Source organism: Durio zibethinus, chromosome 22 (assembly GCF_047325235.1).
Source record: "Durio zibethinus cultivar Kanyao isolate XHJ-2024 chromosome 22, ASM4732523v1, whole genome shotgun sequence".
NCBI classification, from domain to species: Eukaryota; Viridiplantae; Streptophyta; class Magnoliopsida; order Malvales; family Malvaceae; genus Durio; species Durio zibethinus.
Window position 1 is genome coordinate 17111563 of NC_143183.1, and position 15215 is coordinate 17126777.

General features: G+C 34.3%; 4 protein-coding genes across 5 annotated transcripts; 2 read left to right on the forward strand and 2 right to left on the reverse strand.

Moving 5' to 3' along the window:
* Positions 1–1013: 1013 nt before the first annotated feature.
* LOC111307368 (DNA-directed RNA polymerase V subunit 7-like) lies at positions 1014–3961 on the reverse strand. 2 transcript variants are annotated; one of them, XM_022905377.2, is made up of 3 exons: positions 3729–3961; positions 2596–2801; positions 1014–1916 (listed from the first exon to the last, which is right to left on the reverse strand). In XM_022905377.2, the coding sequence occupies exons 2-3, from the start codon at positions 2596–2598 to the stop codon at positions 1347–1349; spliced, it is 573 nt and encodes a 190-aa protein (XP_022761112.1). In that variant the 5' UTR covers positions 2599–2801; positions 3729–3961; the 3' UTR covers positions 1014–1346. The 2 variants fall into 2 exon arrangements, with proteins under 2 accessions (XP_022761112.1, XP_022761113.1); XM_022905378.2 differs by lacking the exon at positions 2596–2801 and having other exon boundaries at positions 3729–3864.
* Positions 3962–4827: 866 nt separating this feature from the next.
* CFM3A (CRM family member 3A) lies at positions 4828–9873 on the forward strand. Its single transcript, XM_089752043.1, has 9 exons — positions 4828–5937; positions 6368–6857; positions 6936–7066; positions 7787–8137; positions 8272–8428; positions 8511–8803; positions 8961–9020; positions 9119–9208; positions 9301–9873. The coding sequence occupies exons 1-9, from the start codon at positions 5032–5034 to the stop codon at positions 9451–9453; spliced, it is 2631 nt and encodes an 876-aa protein (XP_089608169.1). The 5' UTR covers positions 4828–5031; the 3' UTR covers positions 9454–9873.
* Positions 9874–10831: 958 nt separating this feature from the next.
* LOC111306690 (transcription factor bHLH92-like) lies at positions 10832–12230 on the forward strand. Its single transcript, XM_022904493.2, has 3 exons — positions 10832–11215; positions 11291–11587; positions 11952–12230. The coding sequence occupies exons 1-3, from the start codon at positions 10880–10882 to the stop codon at positions 12057–12059; spliced, it is 741 nt and encodes a 246-aa protein (XP_022760228.1). The 5' UTR covers positions 10832–10879; the 3' UTR covers positions 12060–12230.
* A 1016-nt stretch (positions 12231–13246) lies between these two features.
* On the reverse strand, positions 13247–15014 carry LOC111306693 (small ribosomal subunit protein uS19x-like). The gene is made up of 4 exons (XM_022904499.2): positions 14874–15014; positions 14657–14805; positions 14493–14550; positions 13247–13661 (listed from the first exon to the last, which is right to left on the reverse strand). The coding sequence occupies exons 1-4, from the start codon at positions 14874–14876 to the stop codon at positions 13413–13415; spliced, it is 459 nt and encodes a 152-aa protein (XP_022760234.1). The 5' UTR covers positions 14877–15014; the 3' UTR covers positions 13247–13412.
* Positions 15015–15215: the final 201 nt, after the last annotated feature.

Sequence of the window (15215 nt, forward strand, 5' to 3'; positions counted from 1 at the left end):
CCTATCTCTAATTGTTAATCTGATAACTGAAACAAGTGAAACAATTATAAGGTATGTGGACTGCAGATTATCACATGTTCCTGGAGACAGAAATAAGGGTGCACACTACTTAGCGAAATAAGGGTTGGTAATAGATGAGGAGAAATATTGGGTAGAGGAATGTCCTACTTTCTGTAATATATTGTGGACAGTGATATGAGTTCCGCAAATTTTAGAAATGAATGAAAAAATCTCAAAAAAAAAAAATCTATTGAACATCACTTATAAAATGATTACATAAATAAATTGAGTTAAATCTTGGCATTCAGTCAATATATATTTTACAATGGGATTTAACAAACTTATAAATACTTGACTTTGTGAAACGGGATTTCATGAAATTTATGAGGTCTTCCTTTAGAAATTATTAAATAAAGATTAAATTTGAAAATTGATCTATGAGAGACAAATTTTGGAATAAAGTGGAGAAATCAATTTCTTCCAAAACATCTTAAGGCCATTTGGTGAAATCAAGTGATTAACATCAACCCCCCATTAGAGCATGGATGAGAGTGCTTTCTGGTAAGCTCATCAAAAAATTTTGCCACTCAATAATAAATGGCAGCCATTAGTGTTATACAAACAACATATCTAAGAAAAGAGAACAATCAACTCCTAGATGTATGTTAATGTGAAGAAAGAAGCTTGGATTAAAATGCCAACGATCAGTGATTAAAATCAAAGCCGTGAAAGAGGTGCAGAGATTGTAAGCCGAACTCCCCTGCATCTCTCTGGACGAGGAAGAATCATATCCCTATTAAAATTATTTTTTAATTTTATATAATTCAATACACAATATCAAATCAATCAAGAAGATTTTTTGGGTAAAATTACTCGCAATTAATTCTAATAAATTACACAATTGTGCCTTGGTAGATTGCAGATATATAAAATTCCTATAACACCTGTATCAGAACAACATTATCATGTTGCAGGACATGAATCACTGAAATTCACATTCTTCTCACTCAACATCAAAGTAGGAAGTACCATAATTCCTTCCATTATCAAAGGTAATCTGAAAATTATCCACATTTCATGCAGAATGACAAAAGAACATGCATTCCCATTGGCTCATTTGTTCATACTACAGAATTCCAATATAGAGAGAATGCCTAAGTTGACTTCTTTGTGATAAAACTATATACCAGCCAAATATTCCACGTACAGGAGGACCCCTAATCTTTACAAGGCTCCAAGATAGCAATGTACACATATACTGCTTGCATTTCCCAGAATCATGTCTTCATCACTGGGAAACCATGACGACAAATGTAACCAGGATAAATTTTGCTACAACCATTCATTCAGAGGTCCAATTCATCAGACCCTGGCAATGAAACTGGTCCTAGTGAATCAGCATCTACACTGGCAAGCATCTCGAAGTCCCTACTTGCATTTATCCATCTTACAGCAAGCACCAAGAAACAAACCACAACATCCTTCTCTATCTTTGAAAGCTCGTCACTTATGAAGACTGGTTTTGCACCAGGAATATATTGGTAATTCGACATTTTCCAAGCTGAGAGAAAAGCATTTCTGACTGGTCCACATCTCAAGAACACACCGTGTTGAGATATGTAGCGTACAACTCCTTGCAATACTTCTCCCTTGAAGGGCTTGAAGGTCCGACAAGTAAACACTACTGTGAAAACCATATTTCCTGACTCATCAATAACATCACATTTACCTATACTTCTCAAGCTAGTTACAGCTAGAAAGTAACCATGATCCTCACTGGCTTTCTCCTTAAACAGGTCCTTGAGTAGGCATGCTAGTATGGACGTCTGTGAGACCAGTCCATTTTTATTCAAGTTTCTAGCATGTAGCTTCACATTCCTTTGCAATTCCACTTCAAAAAACATATCTTGTATCAACTTCAGAAAGACAAAGAAAAGCAGAATCAATAGAAAGGTGTCACAACAGATTAAACATCTGCTACTAGAAAAGCACTTCTAAGACTCAACGATCAAAACAGACAAAAATCAAATGAGATACCAGGTAAATCAAATAATTACAATTAATGTTGAAAAAAGAATTAATGGAAACGTTACAAAGAAAATAACTCAGGCCAATTGACAAAAGGCACAGCTGTTAGGCCACATAATAATATTCTTAAGAAAGGTGGTCTAAATTTCGAGAAATGTAAACTAGATTATGCTAGCACCTCTACTAACAATGACATCAACATCCTCTGCCCCTCCCACCAAGCATCATACATGTGACCCAAGTAGCATGAAAATTCACATATGCAACAAGATTATAATTCTATAGAGAAGCTTGATTTTTCCAAAGGAAGCCCTTTCATTTGATGATGAAATAGGGCATTTCTCACACACATAAATGATATACAAAGGTCATAAGCATGCCCCCTATGCTTTTTCTTTTTTCTTATAACTATTGTGTTGTTTTGGCAAGAACAACTCCTTGCAATTCTTCTGCCAGAAGGGTATGAAGATGTGAGAACACAGAATCACACATCTATATTCACCCATGACCCATCCTTTGGCTTAGAATTAGACATCGAGCAATTTAATACAGGAAAGTAGTCATTACCATTGCTGGATTTCTTTCTGAAGCAGTGCACCAGTAGGCATGCTTCAATACCTCCAAAAAAACCAGCCCATTTTTATCCAAGATTTTAGCATGCAGTGGAAGATCACTTGATGATTCATTCCACTTTCATAAACATCTTTATCTATACTTCAACAAGCCCAAGATAAGCAGTACCAATAAAAGGACATCATTATAGATCAATCAGCCTGTTTCACAAGTGTATCTTCCAAATGATTAAAAGGTACATGAATCAGCCAAAGCTCATGCCATAAAATCATGTCAATCAGATGAAAGTTAAACATTGAACAAAAAAGGGATTAAATATTTTAGATCAAAAAATAAAGCAACCAAAGTCCAACGGAGAGACATCAGCAATTTTGGCAATGACATTGGTGGAAGGATGTAAAAAGGGCCATTGCGTGAATTCCCTGCCTATACAAGATTCCATAGGATCACCCATTTAAACACTTCAGAAAACTCTACAAATAATTCCACCTCAGCAAAATGAATCATGATCTCTGTTTTTCATCTTATCTCTAGTAACAGATAAACCTGGTGGAAGGTTAGTTCAAAAGACAGCTAACTAAAAATTTCCACGAATCAAACTAAATGGTAGCATCCTCCAAGCAATTATTATCAACTAACCTCTTCCAACTCCACCTCTTCTCTTATCTAAATACATTATTATTATTTACCTCACAAAATTCAAATGTCGCTTCATATTACAGCACTGCCAGAAACAACGACAGTTCCAGGGGAAGCCATGTTATGATAATAAAGGGTGACACTGTCAAACCATTGCAAACTTGGTGGTTTCAGACCAAAAATTTTTACAGGAAATTCGGGATTCTCTTTCCATCTTGATGCTAAAACAGCGAACTTCAATTCTTTAAACTTGGACCAAATAAGTTTTAGATTTTCATTGTTCTATTGCACCAAATAAAACAATTAACACTTAAAAATCACATAATTAATTCAATTTCAATTGCTTCCGAGTGTTACTCAAAACACCCAAAATTTCCAATAATAAACCCCCAACAAATTCATAATACAAAAACAAAATACAGTCTTTCAGGAAAAAATAAATAAATTATCTATTAAAAATTTGGATATTGGGTTTTAAGAGAACGAACCTCGGTAACTGAAACCGCAAATAAGCTTTTTCTTCCTTTTTTTTTTTCCTGTTTCCTGGCTGCCAAACAATTGTTTCTCTGCGCAGAAATCAGGAAACCAAAACCTCCTGCGCAGGGTGGATATTTTCAATTATGGTTTGATAAAATGCGCACGGTTTTTCTGAGATTTGTTTGGTTGGGTTGGCTTTCTAAAACCCAACCCGTAGTAGTAGCTCACTCGGCTTTCCCCAAACAAAGCTTGGAACCAATATTTTTTATCTTTTAATTTGTAATTAAAATGGATAGAAAGGTTTTTTTTTTTTTTAAGTTATATACGTGATCAAATATTATATTATAGAATTAATTAAATAAATAAATATTATATTATAATAAAATTAAAATTATTAAATAATTAATAAATAAATTATAAAATAACTAAATTATTAAACACACACAATAATATTTTAACTTAAAATTTTAAGATTATATAAAGCTTTAGCTATGTATTTAAATCCAAACAACCAAATCCATTTGCATTAAAATGGGTCTAAAATAAAAAAAGTTTTTATAAGGATATATTTCAAGTAAATTAATATAATAAATAAAATATTTTAATATTTTACTTTCACTTGTAAAAATTTTAAAAATTTATGATAATGTATAAAATAATAATCCTATAATATTTGGTTATATTATCATTTATTTGAATGATGTTTTATTTAACTATATTTTTATTTTTCAAAAATTATTACAAAGTGAAAATTAAAAACAAAATCGTATTTCATAATTGTTATATAAAATATAATTTTGTATTATGCAAAGTATTTGTTATGTATTTAAATTTAAATTTTTATTTTTTAAAACTAAGAAATAATAAGCACAAAAATATAAAAATGATTTCATACTAATAATAAACTTTTTATGTTCTCCAAACTCCAAATAGAACTTTGTATTTTTAAAGTATTAATTATACATTTAAACCTATATTTTTCATTTTAATTTTCAAAATTGACACAAAAATCTTAAAATTATTTCGTTATATTATTAGTTTTATTGTAATTGTGATATCATACTGTTAAAAGGAGTTTTTTTTAATGTTATTCTGTTATAGGAAAACTCCAAACCATGTTTGGAGTGCAAATAACATGCGGCCAAACAGGCGTCGGATATTTCTTCCCAGCCATGGATAATGTAAGCCCAGGAAACTACTATGAAATCCATTATCCATAGCCTTTAAAGTCTAAACCCTCCCAAAAACCCTTTGTTAAATTACCAGTCTCTCTGTTCCTCTGATTCTTTTATATGTTCTTTGTTCATCTAATCAATGACTCTATTACCCACTCGCCAATTCCATCCAACAACAACAACAAAAACGACCTTCTTAGATTCATTTCAAGCCTCTCTCTCGAAGACCCATGGCCACCCTCTCCCTTTTTTCAGGTACAATTCATCAAATTTCCCTCTCAAAACCTTTGCTTTTTGTGCAACTAATCGTACCATCACTTCAAACTTACAATTTCACCAATACCCAGCAAGCAAAACCAAAGCTTTTCCCTCCAAGGATTCCACCTTTAGAAGTAATTGGTTAGATAATTGGAACAAAACCCACAAAAGAAATGGGCCTAAACCACCCAAAACAGTGTTCAATTATAGAAAAAATGGGAATTTATGGAGCTTGTCTTATTCAAAGAGTGAAAATAATGGGAGTAGTACAATGGAGAAAATAGTGGAGAAATTGAAGAAGTTTGGATACATTGGAGAGGAAAATGAGCAGAAAGAAGAGGGTGAGAAACAGCCAAGGAGAGTGATTGAAAAAGGGTCTATAGAAGATATTTTTTATGTTGAAGAAGGAATGTTACCAAATACTAGAGGTGGGTTTTCAAAGGAGTCACCTTTGGGGATGGAAACTGTATTTGGAAGTGATGGGGAAGTTAAGTTTCCGTGGGAAAAGAGAAAGGAGGAGGAGGAGGAGGAGAAGGAAGAAGGGAGGTGGACAGCAAGAAGAGATAGTAAAACTTCATTGGCAGAATTGACTCTGCCTGAGTCTGAACTTAGGAGGTTAAAGAACTTGACGTTTCGGACGAAGAGTAAGATGAGAATTAAGGGTTCTGGTGTTACTCAAGAGGTGGTGGATACAATTCATGAGAAATGGAAGACAATGGAGATTGTGAGTTTAAAGATTGAGGGAGCACCTGCTCTTAATATGAAAAGGATGCATGAGATATTGGAGGTTTGCTTCTGATGAACTTTCATTTTTGTTGTTTAGTTTCGTTTTGAAATTTGTAAAAAGTTCTTAAACTTTTCCTTGGAAAGTAGAAATAACAGAAGAGTAGAATAGATCAAATTGTTAAGTAAGAATATGAAATTAAGTATATATTTTGAGTCCTCGCCAACATTTGAATCTTGACTTTAATCTCTTTGAGAATATAAATATAATTTCTAAATTTGATGTTTACTTCATAGTTATGCTGGTTGGGCAATGGGCAGTGATATGATGTACCTGTTTGACTGTTGTACAAAAAGGAAGGAAGTATAAATAACAGTATAATTTTAGGGGACAATAGTATGTAAGAATGTTATAATTCGATTTGTCAATCTCTATGAAAAGTTAGTTATCTATCTTTTGCTTATTTGGCTTTTCCATCATCTTTTTTGTGCAGAGAAAAACTGGAGGATTGGTAATTTGGAGGTCAGGGACTTCTGTTTCTTTATATAGAGGTGTGAGTTATGAGGTTCCTTCAGTGCACCTAAACAAACAAATATATAAGAGAAATGAGGTGTCAACATATTCCTCACCAGCAGTGTCTGATAAAACTAAGGATCCTTCTGACTTGGTTTCTCATAAAGATGTGGCTCCACCTCAAGCAAACTCTGAAACTGCTGCTGAGGAGCATAAAATTACAGCATCATTGCCAGAAATAAAGTACGAGGATGAAGTAGACAAGCTGTTAGAAGGCCTGGGTCCTAGGTACACAGATTGGGCAGGATGTAATCCATTACCAGTTGATGCAGATTTGCTTCCTGGAATAGTTCCTGGGTATCAGCCTCCATTTAGAGTACTTCCTTATGGAGTAAGATCTTCTCTTGGAGTAAAGGAAGCAACATCTTTGAGGAGACTTGCCAGAGTTCTTCCTCCACACTTTGCTCTCGGTATGCTACATTTCTTGTGTCACTGCATATCATCTAAAGATTGTTCCTTTGAATGTCTAATGAAGTATACATCTCCAGGTAGAAGTAGGCAGCTCCAAGGTCTGGCTTTGGCCGTGATTAAATTGTGGGAAAAGAGTTCTATTGCAAAGATTGCACTCAAACGAGGAGTGCAACTGACTACTAGTGAGAGAATGGCTGAAGATCTCAAGGTAATTAAACTACTTTTTCTCATTTGTTTGGTTGTTATCTTTATCTCAACTAGTATCTGATACTTCCTATCTGTTTTGTCTGTCTATGTACCCTGAGCTTTGAAATTTTATAAGGAAAACAGCTTGGCTTTTGGATACTTAAAGAATAATGTGCTTATTCATGGCCAAAAGAATGACACCTTAATGTATTTTGTTTCTTTTCATGCACATAACCTGTGTTGGAGTGGTACTACCTATATGTTAGTGGACTTTGTCAACTGTCCCTGCTCTCATCTTATTGTCAATTGCCTTCTGTTGTTTGGAATTTAGTTCTTGAAATATATGCAATTGGACCCATGAGGAATAAGTTAAATCAACTTAAATATGAAATAAGCATAACATATCAGTTTTATGTGCCATAAGAATTCGGCATTCCTTCAATAATTGGTTAAGTGATTCAACTAAAACATACAACTTGATCAAACTTCACAAATTCTTCTGTTCTGGCTTTCTTTATCTGATTTTAAGAATATACGGGTGATAGACTGTTGCCTGATTAAGTATTACGGTTTTTTCATTTAATATATTTAGAAGAAAACAAATCCTGGTAACTCTTGGTGATGTGGACACTTAATGGCATTCATATCAGTTATATTTGATAAACATGTTAAGTTCAACTATTTGGATTCTTAAAATATCATATTGAAATGTTAATAACGTAATTCTGTTGATTGGCTGTAGAAATTGACAGGGGGCATACTTCTCTCTAGGAACAAGGACTTCTTGGTTTTCTACAGGGGAAAGAACTTTTTGTCATCAGATGTTGCTGAAGCATTATTGGAAAGGGAAAGATTGGCAAAGTCCCTGCAAGATGAGGAGGAGCAGGCACGGTTAAGAGCGTCAGCTTTGTTTGTACCAAGCACTGAAGTAACTGAGCAATCAGAGGCTGCAGGTACCCTTGGAGAAACTTTGGATGCAGATGCTAAATGGGGGAAGAGGTTGGATGATCATTACAAGCAAAAAGTGATGAAGGAAGCAGAAATCTTGAGGCATTCCAATCTAGTCAGGAAACTTGAAAAGAACCTAGCTTTTGTGAGTTCATTGAATCTTCAGTCACTATGTTTTCATGCATTATTTCTTAGTTTTATACGCTGAATGCTGACATTGCCTTTAATTTGTATATTTAGATGATAAATTGGTTTAAATGAGGAATTTTTGCATTTCAGGCTGAGCGAAAGCTATTGAAAGCTGAGCGAGCTTTATCTAAGGTTGAGGATTATTTGAAACCAGCCAACAGGCAGGCAGATCCAGAAAGCATAACTGATGAGGAAAGGTTTATGTTTCGCAAGCTCGGGTTGAGGATGAAAGCTTTTCTACTTCTTGGTATCTCTCATTCTACAACAGTTATCACAGTGTTCCTTTTTATAATTTGAGATTTTTATGCGAGTTTAATTTCTTGCTTCAGGTAGACGTGGAGTTTTTGATGGCACCATAGAAAACATGCACTTACACTGGAAATACAGGGAGTTGGTTAAGATCATCATGAAGGCTAAAACTATCGATCAGGTAAAAAAGGTTGCAATAGCGCTTGAAGCTGAAAGCGGTGGAGTTTTGGTTTCAGTTGATAGAATCTCCAAAGGATATGCCATAATTGTTTACCGAGGAAAGGATTATGAGCGACCTTCTACAATAAGGCCAAGGAATCTTTTGACAAAGAGGAGGGCTTTGGCACGTTCAATTGAGCTTCAAAGACACGAGGTATCTCTCAGAAACTCCTTCCTTGGCAAATATGTAACTACGTAGCATGTCCCTTGTACTCTTGATATTCCACCTTTAATGTCAAACTCCTTAGTTCTCCTTACAAAATTGCTGACACTCTGAAACGACTCTTGTTTCTACTTATTCTGTTTGACAGGCCCTCATAAAGCATATTTCAGCTCTGCAGGCTAAAGTGGAGAAAATAAGATCTGAAATAGTATGGTTTTCTTATTTTATATATTAGCTCTTGCTGTTCTTTTGTTGGCCAGTGTGGCCAAGAATATAAATGCATTAACTTGTCATGCTCTTTGATAGGATCAAATGCACAGCATGGAAGACCAAGGGGACGAGAAGTTTTATGACAGATTAGATTCTTCATATCCTACTGATGATGATGAAACAGAGGTCAATTATTTTCTCTCTCTAGATCTGCTTCCACTTGATGTAAGATAGTTGATGTAATGTTTTGTTTCTTTTAATTTTTCTGCCTTCTACAGGAGGAAGGAGATGAGGCATATCTTGGGACATATGACAGTGAAAATGATGGTGAAGAAGAAAATGATGAGTTGATTCACAATCTCCACTTGGAAACAAATTTTCCTTTCCACAACCAACATCAGGAGTCAGGAACAGAATCTGATGTTCCATGAGCACTTGCATACACATTTTTAAATCAAGCAATGGAACTGATGAAGTAGAGAAAGCAGATGATGGATTAAATGACTGGGAAGTGGCAGAAGATCAATGATCAGCAATACTGGAAATGCAAGACAATGATATCTTAGGCCTTATTTGACCATGTACAAATCTTTCTGGCATGTCATGTTATTGAAAACATATGCAAGACCAGGCAAGTTAAGTAGTGCCCTGATCTCCCACAGCCATGTTAATTTAGAATTTCCTTTTCATATAGCAGATAAAGTTGTTTATCATTATCTGCGGGAAGTTCTCAGGGCTCAAAATTTTACACTATATTGATTTTTTTTTTTTGCATTTGAGATAATAACTCTTATCATTGAGACTGAAATGTCAACACTCTACTAATAGAAGAATTTAGGAGTTCAGTATTTTATCAATAGATTATATGATTGTTAATACTATATTGATTATTGATAGCCGCGGACCAGTTGCATATCAAGGTTCCAAGACTGGCATCCAATGAACTCGATTTTTCTATTGATTGTGTTGTTGTAACTTATAGTGAGAATCCAAGAAATTATTGATGAATTCTTGCTACTTTCCAGCAAAGGTAAATGGAAGAATAAGTTATACAGAAAAAAGTGAAAAAAAAAAAAAAAAAAAAGGGGAAATGTATAAATAATTGTTCTTTCAAGAAACAAACTAGAAACAAGGCAAGAGAAAAAAAGACAGAGAAATAAACTAGAAACAAAAGGACCATAAGTCAAGCGTGGTCAGCTTATCTTGTCCAATTCGGTGTTGCAGAATCAGCCAAAGATAATTTTCTAAAAAAAAACTTCAAAAAACCTTGTATGAGGTAAATCGGTTAATTTTAGATGCAACACCAAAGTAATAAAAAATATAATCTAAAATTTTTAATAAAATTATAATAGATTTAATTAAAATAAAAAATATTTTATATTTTTAACATAAATTATAATATAATAATTTATATTTTATATATATTTAATATGAAAGAAACATTAAGATGTTCGATACACAAGTGAGTTCGGACAACAACCTGATCCTGAGAACTTGATCTATACACCGAGGCTTAGTATTATATTGTTTCATTTATGTAAATAAATATGATTGGGTCCCACTCCCATTCAGCCAGTTTCCGTGTGGGCTAACGGAGAGCCGAAAAAAAAAACAAAAGAAAGAAAGACGCATCCCAGTTTCAACCAAAACCCATTGACAATTTTGTGTACTCTTTGACCAAGGACAATTCGCCATAAAAATAATGAAGTGAACATATTTTGACCACGTTTCTAATGCGCCTTAAATGAGTTTCCAACTCAGAGAAATCAAGCAATCCATGACTCAGGAAGATCGTTATATATAAACGTTTGAAATCGAAAATTTGAAAAATTCCCGGTAAAGCAAAAGAAGGGGGCCATGGATCAATTGATAGAGCAACTTTTACAGGGTGAAATCTTCTGGTATGAAACTACACATGCTCCACCTGTTAGCCCAAGTGCTTTTGTGCCATATCCAAATAGACCCAGAATTGGAATGGGGTTGCAGACAGCTGATTGTAACAATGGAGTGAATTCTGGGAACATGAACAAGAGAATGATTGAATTCTTGAGGCAGAGTTGGCCTACAACGACAGGAATCAAAGACACCGAGAAAGAGAGATGTTTCCGTCACATGATGAATGAGAGAATGAGAAGAGACAAGCAGAAAAAAAGCTACTTTGCCTTGCATTCTATGCTCCCTCTTGGCACCAAGGTTGGTATTTTTTGTTTTGTATAATTTCTAATTAAGTTGTGTTCACTGAGCATTTTCTTTGATCTTTCCTGGTAGAATGATAAGAACTCAATAGTTCAAACGGCAAGTAAGAGAGTTCAAGAGCTGCAATGGCTGAAGAAGGATTTGGAGAGGAGAAACTACGAGCTGCGGGCAAATTTTGCGGCGGTGAATGAGAACCAAAACAATGAAGGAACCAAGATTAGAGTAAGGATAGACAATCCAAGAGTATCTGGGATTGATTCCATATTGGAGGTTTTGAAATGCTTGAAGACATTGGATTCAAAACCCAGAATGATCCAGTCGAAGTTTACTAATCAAGAATTCTTTGCAGTGATGGATATTGAAAATGAGGTTTGCCCTGTTTTTGCTTAATATGGACTCAGCCTGCTCATGTAAAATACCATACATTTTAGCCCTAGTACAATTTCTAAACAAATAGTTAGTATTAATTTTGAACATAATTTTAAACATCTCCAAGCAATTAAACATTGGGATAATATCAAATATCAATACCTACAATCCATTTTCTATGTTTGGACCTCTTTTGTACAAAAGAAATTTAATACCAGCACTATAATGAATATTTTTATGTGTATGTTTCCAAAATATTGATATATCAATTGTAGTATTAAAATCTCATAAAGTTATGAAATAATGTTTTAATATAGTGCTACTATTAATACTAATCCTAGTCATTTGTCCTCTTTTTTGACAGATGAGAGCTGCCCAAGTGGAAAAGGTTGTAAATAGAGCATTGCAGGAAGCTGGGAGGAAACTTCAGGATACACCAAAGGAAAATCAAACGTGGCACCAAAGAAGATAGAAAACAGCATTAGGTCAATTGACCATAAACATAATGAAATTGTAGTCGTAACAATTACTAAAACGTGGGAAATATGGGTGAATTTAGTTTCTAATCACTGGGCTTGAATTCTTCTTTATTTCAAATAATTCTCAGTACCTTCTGAATTTGAATTGACTTAATTTTGCTTGAGATTCTGATGGAAGCTGACGTAAGAGCAGAGATCATCTGCACTCTAGAATTGAAGTAGTTGTTTTTGTTTTAATGGGTTTTGGAAAAAATGGGTCGCATGACGTAGATGGTTGAAAAATGCGTGAGAGATTAGAAAGCCTAGCTCAACTATTACTACTATTGTAATGTTTTGATCTCTTCAATCGATTGCGGCTGTTCAAAAAACTCATCCTGCAACCCGCCGAGAGAGAAGTTTTTGTGTTTAACAAAATTGACTGTCTGTAAGCCATTATGTTGACAGTTGACAAATGTCGCCAATAATAATAGAACTAACAAGCCGTTGAGACATACCAGTTGTCTAGGTTTTCAGATGTGCTGTTTTGTTTTCCGCTTAGTTGGAAACTTGTTCGCCCCAAAAGGGGTAACTGGCTAAATCTGTTCTTACCATCCTTTTGAAGGCTTCTAATGAATAACGAAGGGTAGCCTGCATGACAATAATTCCAACAAATATAATCTGAAATACCAAGCATTAAATTGCCTGCTACTTTATTATCTTTGGTTACAAGAAAATGAGGGGGAAAAAATTGATGGATTTAAAATTTTTCAAAACAAATCATATTGATTTAATAAAAATAATAAAATATATTTATTATATCAAAATAAATTATCACACGATAACTTATTTTGATATATAATTAAAATAGAAAAATAATGCAAATACAGGACCCAATGTATTCGAATTGTCAGCTAAGATGGACCGGTGACAAAGGAATAATTGTGAACTGCCACAGGTCAAGTCGTCGACCATGGTTTGATCAAAGGATAATCAAATTCAGCTGTCATGCATAAATAAGTGCGACCGTAGCTCAACTTCAGATGTCAGTAAATTGGAAAAAGCTTAACTCTCCAGTAAAATGAACATGGTAAAAATGTCACATACTTTGAACGTTCACTACCCCAGATTACCATCATTATTGCAAATACCACCACAGCTAACAGTCTTTTCAGAGCAATTTTAAAGGCCAGCAGTGGGCAAATTACCATAAAAATAAATGAAACATTCAAAGCACCTCTTTAAAACATAAGCAAGTCTCATTATCTGATGTAACAACTGAAAGGATATAAAATTGTCATTACCAAAAGTGCAACAAACAAAATTTGATCAACATAAATATCTCTTCATAGTAACACCAGGAAAGGACTTCACTTCAGAGGAATGAACCTAGAAGAATGAGTAGCACCAATACCAGGTCTACCGTGCTTAACTGGCTTGTATGAAATAGAGAACTCAGCAAGGTAATGGCTAATCATTTCAGGCTTGATTTCAACTTGATTGAATGTCTTGCCATTGTACACACCAATAATGCTTCCAATCATTTCGGGAACAATGATCATATTACGCAGGTGTGTTCTGACTGGTTCTGGCTTCTCGCCAGGTGGGGCCTCCCTTTTCTGATTTAATACATCAGAGCAAACATTATGCAAGCATAAATAGAATAATCAAACATTAATGATATTCTATCAAGATAATATTCTCTAAAGCTAGATTTACAACAATAATTCAGCAACAAACAAACAAAAGTTCTACAGCAAAAACAGTGCATTGAGTTCTAATCAGGATCAAGTAATCTTGACAATACTAAAAAACAACTCTTAGGGCTTGAATCACCCTAAAATTTGACAATTAGCATTAACTATCTGAGAATGAATCTGAGCGTGGAAAATTCAAAGGACAATGACTAATAACAGCAAAAAAAAAAAAAAATTTTGAGAAGATAGTTATGATGCATGCAAAATAAGTTGAGAATCAGTACTTCATCAAATCAGAACTAAATATTATGTTAAGCACATTCAAGGCTTTGTACATAATTAGAAACACAAACAATGAACTGAATGCAATCTGCTAAAGCACAGGCAGTAAAAATGACAATTTATAACAAAACTCTAAACATAAATGACCCAACTTCAGTTAATAGAATTTGCCACAAAATTCCAATGAAAATTGACTCTCTCCATCAAAAAAGATAAATTATAATGGGAAAATATGAGACATGGAACAAATAATCCTAACATAAGAAATTCTCAAATCACATCTTACTACTAGCAAAAACATGAGTTTCAAGTAACATTTTGACAGTAAGGCCTAAGGCAAATCTCTCATTTTTAACAAAACAAAATAACACTCCCCAGTAACGCAAGATCAACCTCAGATCTAAACCTAAATCCAGTAAATATAATTAATAAAAGACAAGAAATGAAAGAGCAAAGTCAAGATCAAATTACCGCCTTGCGGAGTTTCTTAATCAAAGCCATGGGCTTTCGCTTGAGACCCCTCTGGAACCTACAATCACATAATTAAAACAATAAAAATACTCATTTCATATTTTTAAAAATAAAAAAAAGAAAAAAAAAAAGTAGGCAAAAATGGATCCTTTTATTCTTATTACCTTCTGCGGGCACGAGCAGGGAACAGCTTGACCAGCTCATCGGTGGACATATCAAGGAGAGCATCCAAATCAACGCCTCTGAAGCTAAACTTCTTGAATGTTCTCTTCTTTGGAATTCCGGCCGCCGCCACATCTGTCTCCACATCCGCCTGTGAAAATTTACCCATTTACCCCACAGTAAGAGAAGAAGAAGAAGAAAGTGACAGACGTAACTTACCATGGTTAAAAGCTTTGGGCTCTGAAGCTAGAGCTGTAGCCGGTATGGTTTTTAAGGTGGAAGAAGTAGGAAGAATTTTCTATAAGTTACTTATACATAAAGGCTGAAAACCCTAGAATCAGAATTTTAGAAATGTTTGCATTTTAAGAGCATGGGATTTTTGTTATTTGAGATGAGATTAGTGAAAGTGCCTACTTTTATATGGGCTGGGCCTGTCACTTGGTTTAGTTTTAATAGTTGAGACTCAAAGTTGGGTCAAGCACTAGTTTATAGTCGACAACAAATACTAGTTTTAGTTTAAGACCACTTACAAGCAGTGGCGTAGCCGCATATGGCGTAGCC

Excerpts from the sequence above, each read along its gene's own strand:
- LOC111306690 (XM_022904493.2), top strand. The coding sequence starts at position 10,880 with ATGGATCAATTGATAGAGCAACTTTTACAGGGTGAAATCTTCTGGTAT. Across the intron at positions 11,216-11,290 it reads TGCTCCCTCTTGGCACCAAG|AATGATAAGAACTCAATAGT; the intron begins GTTGGTATTTTT and ends CTTTCCTGGTAG. Across the intron at positions 11,588-11,951 it reads TGATGGATATTGAAAATGAG|ATGAGAGCTGCCCAAGTGGA; the intron begins GTTTGCCCTGTT and ends CTTTTTTGACAG.
- LOC111306693 (XM_022904499.2), bottom strand. Across the intron at positions 14,551-14,656 it reads CCTGCTCGTGCCCGCAGAAG|GTTCCAGAGGGGTCTCAAGC; the intron begins GTAATAAGAATA and ends ATGTGATTGTAG. Across the intron at positions 13,662-14,492 it reads TTAAGAAACTCCGCAAGGCG|AAAAGGGAGGCCCCACCTGG; the intron begins GTAATTTGATCT and ends GTATTAAATCAG.
- CFM3A (XM_089752043.1), top strand. The coding sequence starts at position 5,032 with ATGACTCTATTACCCACTCGCCAATTCCATCCAACAACAACAACAAAA. Across the intron at positions 7,067-7,786 it reads GAATGGCTGAAGATCTCAAG|AAATTGACAGGGGGCATACT; the intron begins GTAATTAAACTA and ends GATTGGCTGTAG. Across the intron at positions 8,138-8,271 it reads TTGAAAAGAACCTAGCTTTT|GCTGAGCGAAAGCTATTGAA; the intron begins GTGAGTTCATTG and ends TTTGCATTTCAG.